The sequence below is a fragment of the Centruroides sculpturatus genome, unplaced genomic scaffold (genome assembly GCF_000671375.1).
Source record: "Centruroides sculpturatus isolate CEXI.00-Female unplaced genomic scaffold, Cexi_2.0 scaffold347, whole genome shotgun sequence".
Classification (NCBI taxonomy): Eukaryota; Metazoa; Arthropoda; class Arachnida; order Scorpiones; family Buthidae; genus Centruroides; species Centruroides sculpturatus.
In genome coordinates this window covers 260,010-279,979 of record NW_019384871.1, presented here as the reverse complement: position 1 = coordinate 279,979, position 19,970 = coordinate 260,010, and the positions used below count along the sequence as shown (strand labels likewise).

The 19,970-nt window shown below is 30.7% G+C and overlaps 1 protein-coding gene across 1 annotated transcript in view; it reads left to right on the top strand.

The window, feature by feature from the left end:
- The window catches only part of LOC111630886 (bifunctional purine biosynthesis protein PURH-like), a 72,854-nt gene that overhangs the window by 24,053 nt on the left and 28,831 nt on the right, over positions 1-19,970 (top strand). Inside the window, exon 4 of the mRNA XM_023375045.1 lies at positions 14,890-14,956. Coding sequence (XP_023230813.1) covers positions 14,890-14,956 — 67 coding nt within the window. The remainder of the gene's footprint in view (positions 1-14,889; positions 14,957-19,970) is intronic.

The window sequence follows — 19,970 nt, the reverse complement described above, 5'->3', positions numbered from 1 at the left end:
CAAGAATACGGATTTTATAAAATAAAAAGCAGTTGAAACTGCATTTTTATGAATAAAAATTTGACAAACTATTTATCGTTTTACGACGAGTAAAATTTTTTGTCGCGTTCACGGCTTTTAAATAATGCATAAACCTTCGAGGTGCGAGGCCCTTCGGACTGCGAGGCATAGGCGGTGACCCACGTCATCCATGCCTTATGCCGCCCTTGGTCATAGAAATGATGTAATTTGAATATAAATTATTTATAAATACGTATGTCAAGTTATATTTTTGTTACGACGTAAAATATATTTAAGAGTTTACGACCACTGTGCTGGGTGAGACGTTGTTGAAACAAAACAGTTATGCATTCCATCACGTACATAAACAGTGTCGTAATTCGCCAAGTGCAAATCAGCAAATTCGTAAAATTTTTGTTTATTTTGTACAATCCGGATAATCGAAAATCCGGATAATGGAGGTTCTACTGTAATTAATTTTTAATTTAGACATTTCTAAAATTTAATTTGGAATTGGTCATTAAATTTAATATGAGATGGCAGCATCATTGCCTACTCTAGTCAAATTAATTAATTTCTAATGTTTAATTGTAGCCTTTACATAGCCCAAGAATTTGGCATATCGTTTAGCGTATTTATTATATAACAGGCTATGGTTGTTGATGTTTGTACGTAATATGTGTGAACCAGGGCTGCAGAGTTGGTAAAAAACACTTGACTCCAACTCTGACTTCTGATAATTTTAGTAGACCGACTCCAACTCCCAATTCCGGCAAAATTAAATACCAAGTCATTTTATGGGGGGCAGAAGTTCTAATAGGGGGTACCCTACTCTGAAAGGAGCCTGGGGCATTTACCCAAATACTTTTATAGTTAGTATTTTTAATATTCAACTTACATTAATATTTATTTGTATAAAAAAAATTAATTTTTAACAAATATTTAAAATAAGAAGAGAAAGGGGGAGATAAAATTCTACATCTACATAAAATGGGCAGCATTTGCATTTCAATTTTACCCTTTCAGAAAAGTTAGTCCAACTAAAAGTTACTTCAGTCCTTTGTTCAGAAAAGAAAAATATGTACTCTGATCAATTAGTCTGGCTCATTCAGAAAAATAAAAGTACTTGTTTAGAGCAGGGATAATAAAGGAATGATTCAAAAATATTCAAATTCAATTGGGTCAAAATAATTTAACTACTAAACACAAATACTACAAAGAACACTACATATTTAATAAATTAAATTGATGCATTTTGTATTTAAAATAAACAAATTATAACTAAATACAAAAAGATTTTTAAAAAATTAATAAATATACAATAAATTTTCTTTCATGTAAATTAAAAAGCTAAAGTAAATTTAAAATGCAGGAGTAAAAATTGGATTTGACACATTTTTTCTGACTCCAAGTCCAAGGCCCTGGTGTGAACACAAGTTTGGAAAAATGTGTGATCTCAAGCGACACTAAGATGCTAGCAGAACAAGTGCCTAAACACAGACTGATGGAGCATGCACACAATTCCCCTCTTCTTGTCACTCGTTATGCGAAACAGTGCTTGTTAAGCGAGTCATTTTTTTACAATTTGTTTTGCTCATTATGCAAGGTGCTCATTAAGTGAGGTTCCACTGTATACTATTTGGAACAATTTATGAAAAGTTTTGCTATATAAGTTTTTCTTTTATTTATCATTGTGATTAATTTTACAAATGTGAAGAAAATGACTATTTATTGTAATGCACAATTGATCATAAAATATGTAGTGGAAAATAAAAATTTATGCTGTAAAAATAAGTCAAAAATAATTTGTTAAAAATTAAAATATATTTATTAATTTAAGTGTTCACTTCTATAAATTACTTATTACAGACACAGGTAATAATGAAAAAGCAAAGATATGAATATATCAGAATAAAACTCAGGAAAAGGTTTAAAAGCTAGAAGATAGTTTTAATGAATGTCAGCAGAATTCATCTTCTATCAATTAAGAATTTTCTTAAATAAATGCTAACATCTATTTATGAATACTGTTGAGAATTCTTAGATATATTTCTTAATATATAATAATAATTTAATCCTTGCACACATATTAATCTCATTTAATATATATGGAAAAACTAGAAAATTGTTTTTTTACTTTTTTCAAAGCATTGATTTTTAAAAATATATTAACAAATATAAAACAATTTATTTTCATTAACATTTTGATGTATACTATAAACTTCAACTTCTGTAACTTATAGTAGAAAATTTTTTCACTAGTAAAAATTGTATCATATACTTTTTAAATTCTCTTTTAATATAAAAATACTTTTAAAAAAGTGGATAATTTCATAAATATAAAAATAAATTTAATTTTATCATCAATAGAGTATGAGATATATGGTTAAATGTTGGAAAAATAATTTATAATATTTTCCACACTAATTTTTCCATTACACAGTATATTTTTAATGTCAATATTAAACTTTAAAAAATAATTTCTTTACAGTGTTGTTGTTTGTAATCTGTATCCTTTTAAAAAGACAATAGCTGATCCTAATGTAACAGTAGCTGATGCAGTTGAGCAAATTGATATTGGTAACTATTTTTGACATTTTAATTTAATAAAATAAATGCATCAAAAAAATTTGTATTATTAATGAATATTATGATATAGGTGGAGTTACATTATTACGTGCTGCTGCAAAAAATCATGATAGAGTAACTGTAATATGTGATCCCAATGATTATAATCTGTAAGTATTACTTCTACCCAGCAAATTATTTGCCATAAAAATTGTTGTTGAATTATAAATAAATAGGGAAAATAAAGAAGCAAATAAATTTATTTACATAAAATAAGACTTGCAAAATGTCTAAGTTGATAACATAAGTACTTTAGTGTGAATTGGAAATAGATTTTGCCTTAGCATATTTTGTACATATAATGTGTGTGTGTGTGTTGTAAACTTTAAATGGTAGTATTATTTCAAAATTTTTAAACAAAAAAATAAATAAATACAATTTTATTATTATAAGTTTTCCATAATTTTTAGAAAATGTGTAAAAATTCATAAATAATAAAATAAATTAAAATGTTATAATGTTATGATGATGGTAATAGTCTCTCATCAGTCATCACCATGTCAAGGTGAGTTTAAAAGTTATAGTGAATCATAGTAATGCTGGCAAGAGCATAAGCTTCAAGTAGGGCTCTTGTTATATATTCCTATGAATATATAACAAGAGCCTACTTGATTCACTATAACTTTGTTTCTCTTGTTATATATTCATTGTCTTTGTTTCTCTTGTTATATATTCATAGGAATATATAACAAGAGAAACAAAACAAAGAGCACAGTGTCTGATCCAGAATGGGTGGCTGTTATACAGCATCTATTTCCCATGTTAAGGGCAGCTGATTTATAAACACCTATCTTTAGGTAAACAAGCATATGCACTTCTGTGAAGAAAACAAAAATTATAATTTTACATTCATAGCATGATACCGACTCAGACATCACCCAAGTTAACAAGGTCTACTTGGATTAGGCAAAGGCTCACATTTGAAAAATCTGCCACAGTCTCCCTTGGCCATCAGTTATGAATGCAACACTTAATGCTTAATTAAGGCTGCATCACAAATAAATTTAATTTGCCACTTTGCATGCATGTACACACACACACACACACACACACACACACACACACACACAGTTTTCTGTCTTGATGGTCAGTGGCTGACCATCAAGACAGAAAAATCATGCCAACAAATGAAAAAATGAATGAATTAATCATACATATCTACTTCACCATTACAAAACTGGAAACAGACATGACAGTTTACATGACCTACATACAAGATAAATTCAGACAAAATACCCACATCTCACAGAGCAAAGGGTTGTTGATCAGAAAAGAACAATTATACACAACCACCTTATTCCATAAATAATGCTTGAACACATCAGACAAGTTGCACAGTATATACATCAACACACAGAAACAGTAGATTACATGATAGATTGGATACTCAACAGCAGATATGCCTTAACAGTAATCACCCATAAAAGTGCTCATGCACCAGTTAAAACACTAACATATTGACATAGAAAGGCTGACTTTTCTTTGTAAAGAGGGAGGGTGAAGCCTCACAGATATAGTAAATTTATTTCAAGAAATACTCACAAAATATATAGGGCCTGGATTCCCGAAAGCATCATAGTGCAACTTACAACAAATGTTTGTCTTAAGTTACGATATGACAAAATTTGGTATTCACAAAACTTATCATAACTGAAAATTTTGTGAATAGGTGTTATATTATGACATGGAGTGGGTTGTTGTAAGTCAAGATAATTCAAGCTGGCCAATGAGTATTTAGCTTTCTCAATTGATGAATTACATAGTTCATTGAAAATTTATCATTTGTCTGTCATTCAAAGACATTTTGTTAATGGAATTAATCTGATACTATCAAATGTTGAGGGAAATGTGTTTTAGTTTAATTGAGGAACTGAAACCTTGTTTAGAAAGGTGTACACATCATGTACAGCATGCTATTCTCTTAATCAAGTTGAAATTATAAACAGAATTGTTATAGTGAATTATATAGAACGTTACTAATCTTTTTACTCTGAAATGCTCTTGCAATCTCTCTCCAGTTACATCAAATTTCATCTATGCTTCTATATACTGCACAGTACATTACTAACACTATTCACTTCTTTGCAAATTAGGCCAATAATTATCTTGTCCACAAGAAGTAATAGTTGGATCTATCCCCCTTCTGTTATTATTTTTTTCTTTTTTGACTCCATTTATCAACACCTGTATTTTGGAAGAAGTAAACAGTGTCTTCTTTTTCTCTCTTCCATTTTATTAACAAAACTTGCGTTGGAGAGACAACTTGCACACAAAGCAGTAACTCTTGCAGACAAAAAACAGTAAATTATTAAACCTATACAACATTGACCTGGATCTAACATGATACACAAGAGACACAGACACCCTTAGACAGTCTTGGGCTTGGAGCTCTACAGTAGGTACTCTAATGATCTTGGCTAAGTATACATTGACATAACTGCACCAAACTGTTGGCTGACTCAAGGATGCCTTTTTGGAGAGATGGAGGGTTCATGATTGCTTTACAAGACCTGGTCATAAATATAAGAAACTAAGGAAGCACATTTTAAATGACAACAACACTTACAGATGACACTTTAAGAATGTCACATCATGAATGATACCATATAACATATCATTACCAGTTGCAAGCTTTTAACACAAAATAACTACTTACATCAACATAACCAAATAGCAAATACAATGCATCAAAAGTTTGCACACAAACACAAACTACTATACATCAGCAACTATACTGCAAATACATACCTCAGACAGTCATAGAAAACAACTTATAAAATACAACACTATGACCATAATCACAGACAAAATAATCCATCACAACAGATCAGACAATCACATTCATTGATAAACAAAACAAAATCACTTACATCATAGCTGTATCAAACATACATAACACACAAAATATATACACTGAAAAAATTGGTAAATATTTAGAATTCATCCCTGAAATAAAGCATCTGTGGTGAATGGATGAGACACATATTGTACCAATAGTCCTTTCTTGTATAGGCATCGTACATTACACAAAAATCTCAAAACATTGGAGCTTCACAACAACACATACATCACTCACTCTACAGAAGACTGCCATATTAAACACATGTCACATAATCAGGAAATTATTAAACACAGATACATACATCAACATCACATAAATAAAACATTTGTTTTATGTTGTACTGGTACCTAGAGCTGTGAGAAATCAAAATTAAGGCATAGGTACCAGTACATTCCAACAACACAATAATAATCAAATGTATTTTAAAACTGAAAAATTTGTGTTTTTTTATATAATGACATTTAAGAAGTATTTGATAAAATGTTATAAAAATTTTAAGATTTAATGGATTTTAATTTTAGTGTTGCTTCTGAACTTGAACAGTCATCAGCACATTCTACATCATTAGAAGTGAGAAAAAATCTTGCAGTTAAGGTTTGTCTGATATGCTGAGTATAATGCTTCCAAATAAAAATAACCAATCTTGACAATAGTAATAGTCTTCATTTTATGATGATTTTCAGGCATTTAATCATACTGCAGAATATGATGCAGCTATCTCTGATTATTTTCGTCGTCAGTATTGCAAAGGAGTATCACAACTTCCGTTAAGATATGGCATGAATCCTCATCAAAATCCTGCTCAGATCTATACTACAGAAAAACAACTTCCATTTAATGGTAAGTTAATATTAATTTTAATACATTTTTAAAAAGAATCATTTATATTCATATTTTCACTTATTTAAGGGTATTTAAAATATCTATTATCAATTTTTAAGATTAATAAGAATAGAAAATTTGAAGAATAGAAATTGATTTTGACTATAGTCTGCATGAAACAAAAAAATAAACAGCCACCTCATCACTGTATGCTACAAAATTATCCCTATTTCATTGTAGAAGCAACAAAGTATCTCAATAAAAATGTGAATATCTGTTAATTATTATAAATTTGGTGCCAGAGACAATTGTTAAGAAAGAGTATTGCTTTTGCAAACTGTTTCTTGTGAATGCATGCACGAAGTTACACTACTAATACTACGAAATCTACAAGGCCGACACTATGCCTCAGTTACAGTATAATGCCTGATTCATTGTCAGATTATAACCTGGCTAATTAAATATAATATATATATATATACATTATGTAATTTGGTTTAAAGGTAGACAATTAAGTCACCATTTTATATTAAATTTAGTAATTAGAATTAAATTGATTAATTTATAAAATTCTGAAAGTAAAGATCAATCCAAAGATGGACTCAAACCCACAATTCCTGCTTAACATGTATATTCATTGCCAGTTATGCTATCTGGATCTTTTTCAGATTAATTAATTTAGATGTAACCTTACAGGGCACTCAACACAGTGACTGGGGACAATTATAATTAACTAGCTTACCCGTCGCGCATTGCTGTGATCTCAGAAGAAACGAAATTCAAGCAAACTCGTTATGATAAAATTAAGTTTACATTTTATCATTTTTATTGAAACTTATTATTATTATTCATTTTCATCAGGAAAACATTTCAAAGTGTCGTTTCAATTTTATTTATTTATTGGAGTGCTTTATGGATACGCGATATTTTTTGTTTTTCCGTCTGGTGCGTACACGAATAAATCGGACGGTTTTCTGACGCGTGAGTTGGCCACATACAGTTGTCCATGTGAGAAGCACGGTTTCTTTAAATTTAGCCCACATACTCGCAGAGATTGTTAGAAGTGCAATATTCCCCTTATTTGTATATATATTTTTTAATCCTTTATAATTTTGATTATTTAATTGCTCCTTCCTCTCTTCCTTGGCATGTGTGAAATTTCTCATAGTTGGATAATAAACTGTTTTATTGTAATTTGTCTTTTTAAATTATTTTGAGTTGATAGTAATTAAAATTTGGAAAAGGGGGATCCCTAGATCGGTAAAATAGGCGAATTTCCTTCTACAACTTCGGTTGTTGTTCGGGATACAGTTAAGGTTTTAATTAACAAAGTTCAAGCGATTACGTAATTAGCAAAAAAATAGTTTAAATAAAGTGATTAAACAAAAATTATTACAAATATCCCTAAATAATAAATGCATATATAGAGATATTTTTTAAAGGGGGAAATGGTCTTCACAATTTGAAATCGATCGAACACACAGTGCTCGAATGCTCGTATAAATGCACGCCATCTATCATAGGATAAATGTACTATGCCAAAAATCTTCGTGCGAGTGTATTAAAAAACTTCCCAAAGCTTCATGGCAATCGTACTATGCCAGAAACCTTCATGGGAGTATATTAAACAACTTCCCAAAGTTTCATGGCAATCGGATAAACGGTGTGGTAATGCATGAAGGACAGACAGACGGACAGACAGACAGACATACATTCATTTTTATATATATAGATTAGCCAATTATAATTAGCACATTTAAATTTATATCATTTGTTTATGCTCTTATTGAGACTGTTTAAGAACATAATAGAGTGACTTCTTAATTGATACAAGTTTAATTCTTTAAATATAAAATTGGCCTTATCCATTGAAAATGAAATCAACCAATGGAAAAGTTGCTTAACTAGTTTTGCTATACAAGTTCCTCTTGTAGCCTGAAGGGTAAAAACAATTTAGTCTCTAGGTACATAGAAAGAGAGAGTTTTTGGAGCTTAAAGAGTTAAATCATATCTACAGAAAGCACCACAAAACCTCAGTGTGATTGCTATTTTCTTGTTTTGTTTAGCTGAAGATTTTCAATTGGTCAACCATTGAAAGTGAATAATGTTGTTTTTATTTTTTGTTTAATTTTACTTATTTTGTAATGAAATATTTCAGTAAGGATATTATTTCAGTTTTGGTGATTATTTACATCAAACATGAATTTAAATTCAACTTTTATGCCTTTGTGTTCTTAACTTATGTATTTATGCTTAAATTGTCAACTAGGACTTTTTATTACTAGTATTTATGATACCTGATAACTGGTTCTGCAAGTTAAATAATCAAATCAGAAAAAACAGTAAATAAAAGACTTGCTTTTTTCTGATTTGATTATTTAACTTGCAGAACCAGTTATCCAGTATAATAAGTCCTAGTAATAAATTAAGCCCTAGTTGACAATTTAAGCATAAATACATGAATTTAAATTATGTAAGATATTCTTGAAAATAATCCTCATATAAACAGGGTCTATACAGACCTGGAAAGTCAGGGAATAAGATTTTTAGCAGAAAAAGTCAGGGAATCCACAAATACTGTGGAATACTGTGTCACTCTTGCTCCTTTTTGATCCAAACAGGTCTTTAAATTCGGTTTGGTATAGGGAAGAGTGAACTGGAGCAACCAAACAAATTGCAAGATTTATTGCACTTAGATTATCATTTATAGTTTACAAGATATAACAATTTAAATTTTGTTGGATAGGAGGTTTATGTTTGTATTTTAAATGGTGGATAGTGGGGGTGTGAAGCCATGTGGGAGAGTGGTAGCAGTTGCGCGTGAACAGTGAAAATGGTGCAGCATTTGGGCAGTGAAACTTTGGATGGCAAAGAGGTAGGACATTGAAATTTGTGTTGATTTGTACAGAACAACAGAATATACAATAATATTTAGCAATAATAACTGATAAAATAAAATTTGTAAAGTTATAAGCCAATAAATGTGTGGGTTGAATAAAATTGTCATAATGTCAAAGAAATTGCAAAGACAATATGAACAGAAATATAAAAGACATATATCATTGGAAAGAAAATTTTAAGAGGAATCAGAAAAGCCAAAATATTTAATGCCAAATGATGCAGATTATATAGAAAGCATAAGAAAACTGAGCGTGTCAACTTTGACGCAAATATTTTGAGTGTGCCACCACCCAAACTGATAGATATTGATTGACTTGGAATGTGATAACCAGCAACACTTTATTTGTTTACATCTTATCCTTACCCTAATAACACAGACTGATTCATGCCTTAAACAATTGCAATTGTATTCCATACACAACCCTCCCAATTTTTTTGACCTGCTTGACATTTGGTTAACTCATTGCTGTCAGTTGATGTCATGAGGGAGGCAAAAACTGTCAGTCAACTTAATGATATTGTGTATGGGACATTTTGGAACGCTTGGCAGACCTCACACAATTTATGTATTTTTATTCATTGTATTATTTGCTGCTGGCAACATACAGTATGTGGAGATAATAATCCTGCCAATGTTGATGAATTGATGATGAATTGTGATATGTCTTCTCTCAAACTGCAAATTTTCATCTTCAGATGGCCTGCAGAATTTCAGAAGTCCACATTTTTTGGAAGTCTACCAAAATATTGCCATGGAGTTAAAAGTTGGGTTTTCAAAAACACCATTGACAATGATCCCGCTTTCCTTTTTTCTTATTTAAATAAAATTTACAAATTAATTTAAATTAAATTGTGAATTTTTTTATATGACATAGAAATAATGTGGCTAATTTCATAATTGATTTTACACCAAATTTTTGTTTTTTGTAGTGAATAAAGGATGTTTTAATAAAAAAAATTATATAATTATATACAAAATGGGCTTAAATAGACTTGGCCAAATATTATGTAATGGAAAAGGAAAATGCAGAGATGTTAATAAGTCAGAGAATAATGTCATAATTGGTCATGGAAAGTCATGGAATCACAGATGGAATTACCTGTACAGACCATGTATAAATTAAGTCACTGTAATTTAATATAACCTTTACTTAGATGTCACATTGTTAATTTACTGTATTTCAGTTTAAAAGTATAACAGATTAAATTTGTAGATATATATAATTAGTTTGATATTTGTTTTACATGAATTCTTTTTATCATTATAATTTAATGTTATAATTATTACATTAAAGTCTTTAACTTTTTAATTTGTCTAATGAAACTATTTTACAATGAGCAAGTATTTATTGTGACATTGTCACCAATGCCAGACTGTATTTTTTAATCATGTTTTTAGTTTATTTAATTTAAAATATATGCTTTCCACCTCAAATTAATACTTTAGTGTCTTGCTCCTGTACATCATACTTTACTGTTAGCAATGGAGTTGTACCAGTCATCTGTATAACTCATTTCAGGGGAAATATTACATGGAAGTTCTATAGTTCAAATTGCATGGAAGTTTATATATAGTTAATCAGGGCCTCTGCCCCTTAAGCTTTTCCTATCTGGTCTTGAATTTCATTTATCTAACACCATTCTCAGATTAAGGAAAGACAGACAGATGACACTGGGAATTTATAGGTCTATTATTTTTTCAAATTGCAGTCCAATTAGTTGTTTTGTTAACTGTTCAATGCAAAACAGTTTGAGTCATATTTATAATGAAGTTATAAACCTAAAAATATACTGCACTATTCTTATCTGATATTATACAGAATATTTTTTTTCCTCAATAATTTCATATTTAAGAAAATATGACAAGCAGCTCTTTGCTTGATTATTGTAAAACAGGAGGATGGGCTTTCAATCATCAATTTCCAATGTTGTTTTATAAGTTTTAAAAGTATCATTAGTTATATGCTTAAACAATTTGATTTTTATTCTTTTTATATAAATTATATGCTAATGCTATTAATTTGAAAGCTATTATTTGGTCAGATGATATTCAGAAATATAATCTAATACATAAAAAGAAAGTTTGCTAGTTTGTTCTTTCTTTATACATCTTGACACAGTTTGAGTATAACCAATGAAACTTTTTAGGAACCATTCTCTCAAGCAGGAGGAGGTTAACTTCTTTTGGTCAAATTAACTTCAACCTTCTGCTCATAGCAGGACCTGCTTTCTATCTGACTAGTTGGATGGCAGCATTCAAATAGGAAAATTACTTAATACAAAGTTACTGGCAAGCACATTATACATTTTTAGAGGTTTTCGAGGATATAAAGTTTAAATATTTGGTCTGTTTTTTTGCAAAATTTCATTGGTTGGCCAATTACCATTTTTTATTTGGCTGTGAATGGTATGTTAGAATTAACATTAGAAAAAATTTGCATCTCTTGAATTATCTTCTCATGCAGGTGGAAGTCAATGACTATTTTCTATTGAAAAACAATTCCTGTCTACCCAACCAATGAAATTGTACAATTCCATACCATCCAAGTATCTCATTCTTATTTTAATGCTTGTTCTTACTTTTTGCCTGGGCATATCTGCTAGTACAATACAGTAATACCCCAAACTTACGTGATAGGTGAGACTGAGCGATAACCACGTAAGTTGAATTCGCGTAAGTCGGGGTATAATTTTGCATATAAATACATACAAATAATTTTTAATTGGGGCCAGAGACTAAAGAAAACAATAATTTAGAAAAAAANATAATAAAGTTACAATAAATTAAGTTAATATATAATTATATATACAGTACCTAATTTATATATAATTAATATATAATTATATGTACAGTACCTAATTTATATATAATACTGTACAGACGATAGCAAACTCAATTTACCTGCCTAAACTCTCCATAGCATGGCGCTGGATGGCGGAAAGTAGTTTGGCTGCTCATCCACTATTGGTCCAGATTTGACCAATCTTGTCGCGACACAAGTCAGCGACGACATTTTAGGAGTCCCTTTATACGAATACTGTTGCAATTTTTTCGCTACGTTATAGGAATTTTCGTTATAGGAACCCACGTTATAGGGGGGTCTACTGTATAAATATGTATTCAATAATTTTTACTTTTTCGGCTGTTATATATAACAGTGGAAAAGTGTAGCACTCGCTCAAAAAATGACCCCTCTCAAATTTTTACATTTTTGGACTCAGGACACCTTGAAATTTCGAGATGTGCAAAAGATTCGAGATTTTTTTCTATATGTGACACATGACCACTTTTAGGTCTTCACCCTGTCAACCTTTAATTAAGAATCAAAATTTAATAGTATTAATGCCCCTTTATACGCAAGCTACAGTGCCACATTTAGTTTCTTAAACTTTACCCATTCTGTGATATTGTTTAATATCCCAGAACAGAAAATAAAGAAATTAAACAAAATAGATGCCAACACACGCATGCGCGAATTTTTCCCCTTTACTGACTTTTTTGAGGGGTTCAGGAGGTCTCCAAATGTATAGATTTTCAAAAAAAAAACTTAGAGGATCAAATTTGACACAATTCCAATACTTTTCCATTTTATATACATAACAAGTTGGTAAGTAAAAAGGAGTCGGAGTCGGCGGATTTTTTGACGACTCCGACTCTGGCTAAAACACCAAAACTCCACGACTCCGACTCCACAGCCCTGGTACTACCATAAGAGGTGGGATGTTATAGTGACATGGATTAGAGAAAATCAGACTATGAAAGGAGTTGCATTGCAAGAACTTGGAAGTTACTTGATCAATCCCAACTTGAAGAACAGCTACATACAGTTGCAAGCCAAGCTGAAGCCTTATGCAACTTGATCAAGAAACGGGAGTCACAGCCTGAATCCAATCCAGTGTTATAGGAAGTGATATTTGGTGAATTCTTGGAGGTATTTGGGAATTGTTGGTACTACTCAGTATGGGTTCAAAGCTCCAACTTTATTTAGATGGCAAACATTCAGCATGGCAGTTTTGGAAAGAGCTTGAAGTCCTAGATCCAAATCATAACCAAGTAATGAACAGTTTACCTTCTCAATTATGCAGATTCTCCCAGAAAGAGGTATCAAAGAAAGAGATAGCATACTGCAATGTTTTGATCAACAATGAAAACAGAACAATGTGTAATGATATAATAAATTTCTGGAAGTGCTCAGGGAAATGCCAATTTTAAGTCAGCTGTAATTAAAAGCTCTATCAGTTCCTGCTAGAAGTGCAAATATGGAGAGGAATTTTTCTACCCTGAACCATTTTCTCATGCTGAAGAGATCATCATTTATCAAGGAAAATTTGGGCATTCATATTTGCCTCATGTTCAACTTGGCTGATCTATTAGATTCAGACAAAAATATACAGTAAAAGTACTATTGAGAATCAGGTAAACCAATAAAAATGAAGAAAATTTGTGTGCTGAATGCAAATATAACTTAAAAAAAATAAATTAAATTAGGCAGATAAAGCAGAATATTTCTGTCATAAAGCATAATACAGCAGGATAATTTTGAAAATAGAGCAGAATGTGGGTTGCCTCAGTTATATCTAAAAAATGACATAAAGCCTTAACATTAGTAAATGGAATATCAATGTTTATTAATTTTTAATTACAAAACATATTTTACAGTGGTTATATTTAGAATTGGATTAGATGAATGCAAAAATCATTCAAATGACAAGTTAAAAATGACAAGATTGAATTTTGACTTTAATAATAAATTAGATTTTAAATCACATTTTATATGAAGAGGTGGTAGATTATAATTATTTAAAATTTGAAGAGATACTATATTGAACAAGTAATTATTTATTGTGACATTGTCACAATGCCTGGCTGCAATTTTTACTCATGTTTTTAATTAATTTAATTTAAAATATATGCTTCCCATCTGAAATTAGTAGTGGCTTGCCCCTGTACAGTACATCATACTTTTCCTTTAACAATAGAGTTGTGCCAGTCCTCTATCTGACACCTTTCAGAGGAAAATTTTTGAATTGAAATAACATGACTTTGATTTCAAATTGGAAGTTTGTACATAGTTAATCAGTTTCTTCTGACCCTAAGCTTTCCGTATCTGGTCTCAACTTTCAGTATAGGTCTACAGTTTTTTTCAAATTGCAGCCCAATAAAAAAACTAAACAAAAGAATGTATGTCAATCAAATCAATATTAAAAATGTACTGAAAGAAAAAATGCAATAGCATTTTTTCTTTCAGTACATTTTTAATATTGATTTGATTGTACATTTTTGTACAAAATATTGATTCAGTACATTTTTGTACATTTTGTACATTCTGTATAATGTACATTTTGTATAATTTGTACATTCAGTACATTTCTTTCAGTACATTGTTTCAGTACATAAATTGCATTATAATTATGATGTTGAGAATTTAATTAATTTAAAAGAAGTGAAAAAAATATTAGATTGCAGGAAACAATGAAGCTTATTTTTCTCTGCAGCTAAAAATTTATTTATATCTCCTTTGTAATATAAATGTGATAAGGAATATTTTCTCTTCATGTATATTAATAAATATTTAAATTAAAAAAAATTCTGTAATAAGTATTTTTAATCTTGTTTAGTAGTAAAAAATATACAATCTCTAAAAACTAAAAAAAATAAAATAACAACCATTTATTATTATTAATTTAAAATTCAGGAATTCTTTCTCGTAAAACACCTTCAGATAAAGCAGATATGGATCGTCAAGGATACGAATTTGTGAGGTACATTGATTTTATTTCTGACACAAATAATTTAATCAATTGATTAAATGTATTAGCTATTTATTACATAACTTTTAAATTTATTTATATGCTAGGTACATTTAGATAATATAGTTACATTATAGCTGTTTTTAAAAACATTTACAGTGGAACCTCGCTTAATGAGCATAATTTGTTCCAGAATCGTATTTGTAATGCGAAACACTTGTTAAATGAAACAATTTTTCCCATATAAATTAATGTAAAATACAGTAGACCCCTATAACGCGGGTTCATATAATGCGGATTCGTATATCGTGGTGAAAAAATTGCGGCCATATTCATATAAAGACGCTAAAAGAGACTTGTAAAATGCAGTAAAACATCATCACCGACTCATGTCGCGACAGGATTGGTCGAATCTGGACCAATGGTACGAGCAGCCAAACTACTTGCATGCTACTGAGAGTTTAGGCGGGTAAGCTGAGTTTACTATCTTCTGTACAGTATATAGGCCTAAATTAGGTACTGTAAGTCTAATACAGTATTGTAATTTTATACATTTCTTGTGAAAAAACATTTCTTATTTAACAGCCATAAAAATTATTTCTATTAATGATGTCTGCAAAGTTCAACAAATTTTTCGCAGTAAAATAACTTATTAGAAAACACGCCCGCCATTTGGTGCACTGCTCCGCGACAAAAACAAGCTTAAGCAATGGCGTCGTCGAACGGTGCACACTCGGTAAATAATACTATAATTTTTTGTTTATAGCAGGGCTTCTTAAACTTTTTTATTCATGACCCCATTTATGACTGTGATTTTTTTCGCAACCCAAAAAAATATAAAATAAAGATATATACAAATTTGCAAAAACAATAATGGTGTACTACCACAGTTCACTCTTGTGTTACAATGGAACAGAGACAACTGAATACACTGAAAAGCAACAACACTACTATAGTTCACACTACAGTGTTGCTGAATCATTGTCTCGCTGCACCAGAAGTGACACAAAGCGCAACTCACGAAACCTATGACACAAAGCATGCCATTTTCAAACTCTCACAAATTATTTTCAATATTTTGCATTAAAATTTCGCAACCCCAAGATTTTGCTAAGCGACCCCAAATGGGGTTGCGACCCATAGTTTAAGAAGCCCTGGTTTATAGCATAGTTTATACGGATTATTCCCAAAAAATTATACGTGTTTTGGAAATGTTGAGTCAAATTAGTCTAGAATTGATTAATTTTATGGAAGGAAACCTTACAAACAACCATAGTCCATAGACTGCACACGTGCCAGGCTGTGATTGGCTCATGTATTTAAGGATTCCTACAACGCAAAATTAGTATAATGTGGAACGTATCTACCGCATTATAGGGGGGGTCGACTGTACAATAATGAATTCCATTCTTGTAAAATCCATGAATTTAACGCAGTTGTCGGAAAAAAGAATTGTAAACAACTTCGATTGAAAACACACTCCTGGTGAGCATTATATCGGAGGTCACTGTTTGTTATCACAATTAGCTGGAAAAATTGACACATAGGTGTCAAGAATGCACCATTAATGTCAACATGTGGCGATCATGTGAGTCTTTTCCCACGAAAAACGAATAAAAGCACGCGCTTCCAGAACTCAGGGCACATCCACACATGGAAGTTTTTTTTTTTTTTTTTTTTTGGTACTTGTGCTCCTCGATCTCCATGCCAAGGATTGTGATCCCATCAGAGAAGACACCGAAGCCTCCACCTCTTCCATACAGATGACGTTTGCCAACTCTCCATTATTCTGAGAGGTATTTAGTGACTTTAGAACTTGTATAAGCGCTCTCTCTCGCTAGTAGGTCAGCAACACTAGATTAGTTGCCATTTTATGTAAATAGAAATAGAATAACCACATTTAACCTTAGTAGTTGTATGTCTGCCTCATGTAATTTAGATTCGTTATTCAATAAATGCTTTGTTTATTTGTTCAACTTGCTTCCTGTCTTTGAAAGGACGCCTGCCAGCCTACTGATGCACTCCCCACTCACTTTTTGCCCTCCTAGCCATCCAAGTACTCAGAGACCAAGTTTTACCAGCCTGTGCAGTGTAAGTGGTCATTAGGGATTGTCCCAGTGACACTCTGCTTGTCTCACATTCTGAAAAAATACTCAAATATTTTATGTATAATGTTTATTCAAAGAAAATTATACAATATACATTGTTAAGGAGCATGAATTATCTTCATTGTTTCTTCTAGCATGGAATGAACCAACCTGAAGTGAGAATTCGATTTGCAGAAAACAAAAAAATTCACAGCTAATATGTCTGATAAACACGCCAAATTATTTGCCAAATTCTTGGGCTATGTAAAGGCTATNTTACGAATGATGCTTGAATTTAAAGATTGAGCATTTTTCACAGCTTCGAGAATTTTTTCTATACTTTTTATAATTGTTCTGATTGTCAATTCCAGTAGATCAAACTTCTTTGCCAATTCACAAATTTTCATTTTTGTATCGAACTCTTTAATAATGTTAACTTTACATTCCATAGATAAAGTTTTTCTTTTCTTGTTTGATGCAGAAGAATCAGTTCTACTTTGTTTGGATGACATAGTAGAGTCTCTCGAGTCTCTGTAGATATAACAAACACAGAAATAAATAACACAAAATAAATTGTAGTTACAGTATATGTCGATTCCATGCGACACGTCCAAACATGTAAGCTGAACAATAGTGTGGGGGAAGTGAGTAATCAAGAGTTGTGTGGCGCTCAAACGAAAGACGAATCGACCAGATTTGAAAATCGCGTAAGTCGAGGTATTACTGTATAAAGAAATTACATATTTCAATTGCTGAAAAATATATTTTTAATAAATCATTTTTCATAAATATTAATTCTTTTTGAAACAAATTTATATCTGTTGATATTTGATGAAATGATTCATTTTTTAAATATAGAAAAATCATCATGTTAGAATTGGATAAGTTTAAGCATATTACAATACATTATTTTTGCTGTATTTTTGGCCTTTATCACCTTGGCTGTTGGCTGTTCTATAAATGTAACTAAAGTTTCTTGACACTTTCTTAGGGTATAATTTTAATTATGATGTGAACATGTGATTGTATAAGATGTTATAACCAATATTATGGGATGGCTGGGTGGCAGCTTACTGCCCTGGGAACCCAGAATCGAATCCAAAAATCCCTGGAAAGTTTTTTGGAGTGGACCATCTGAATACGTCAGGCCCTGTCCCTATTATGGGTCTGGCTGAACCCATAATGAGCTTGCTGAAAAGAAAGACTCTCTTAATGTCCACAGGGTGTAAAGAGCTAAAAACCATTTTTAAAAAGTAACACTATAAAGATTTATTTAATGAGTTTGAATTTTTGATGTTTATTAATAAAATTAATTTTTTATAAGTAAATCAGTTTGCAATATATTTAGGCTAGATATTCATTTAGAAAATATTGAAAAATGTAGTGCCATGATTTAAGTAATCATTAATTTATTTTTATAATTTCAGTTGTAAATGGATCTCCTGGATTTATAAATCTTTGTGATGCACTAAATTCTTGGCAGTTGGTAAAAGAATTAAAAACCTCTCTTGGATTGCCTGCAGCAGCTTCATTCAAACATGTCAGTCCAGCTGGTAAGTAAAAATATCCAGATTAAGTTTTAAGTTTTATTTTACTTTAAAATTCATTAAGCTTACATTTTATTTTTGTTATCATTATAGGAGCAGCAGTTGGAGATAGTCTTACTCTTGAACAAGCTAAAGTTTGTATGGTTGATGATTTATATAAACAATTAACTCCTTTAGCTATTGCTTATGCTAGAGCACGTGGTAAATATGTATTACTACTAAAATTTTTGGTGCATTAATAATTTCAATTTTAATTATTCAGAATTTTATCATGCATATTTCATATACTTCAGTTAACAAAAAATGGCATCATTATTGAAATAAATAAATACTAAGCTGCTTCCAGTAACCAATAGATGCTTATTAACTAAGGAATGTTTTTTCCTCTGTATTGAACTATCTTCAGCTTGACAGTATAAAAATAAATGCATAATAGTTTTACAATAGAATTTAAAATCATTTTGGGAATACTGGAGATTGAACATTTATGAAAACAAATAAATAAAGCAGCCAAAGCTGTTTAGTGATGATTTTAGTAAATAAAGGAGGATGCTGAGTTTACCTTCTCTGAATTTCTGTGTGGTATATCCGAGGGTTTGGTTTTGAGCAGTCTCTTTATTGTGGTTTATATTGATCCTTGTTTTGCATGTTTTCAGGCTGGTTATGCCAAATGATGTTAAGTTATTTAATAGCAATCTTATTTCACTTCAAAACAACTTGTTTTGTCTTGCCAAATCATTGAAGACATGGAATTTATGAATTTATTTAAATAAAGGAAAACCTATTACAACTGACTTGGATAAAAATCTCAATTTATTTTCCCTTTGGTATAGATGGATTCCTTGATATGGTATGTATAGTTAATAAATGTCATAGGAAATGGGAAGTTGGGACATTGATCAAAAGTTAACTTTCACTAATCATATTGATAAAGTGACTAAAGCCTTGGTGATTAGATGTGGCTTGTTATGGAGACATTATTTAAGTATCATCTAGATCTGTATTAAGGACCATATTTTTTGCAAATTTTTAACTCGATATATTATAGTCTTACTGTTTGGACTTCAACTTTTCTATCATCTTTGGACAAGATTTGTTATTTATTAAATAAAACATATTTCTTATTCAATAACTTTTGTCATTTGCTGTGTGCTGAATTTGCATTCTAGGTGTAGTCATACCAGGGGTTTCTTTTTTTCCCCTCAGTCTTATTCAATATTTCAATAGAATTGTTATTTTTAAGAAATTTAATGAGTTGATTTCACCTTGTGACATTGATTTGTGCATACCTGCTGGAGTTATATGACATGGCTCTTGTTTGTACATTTGTAATTATAGACTAAATGTAACTCAGCAATCCTACTTATACAATGCCATTATGGATTAGATTGA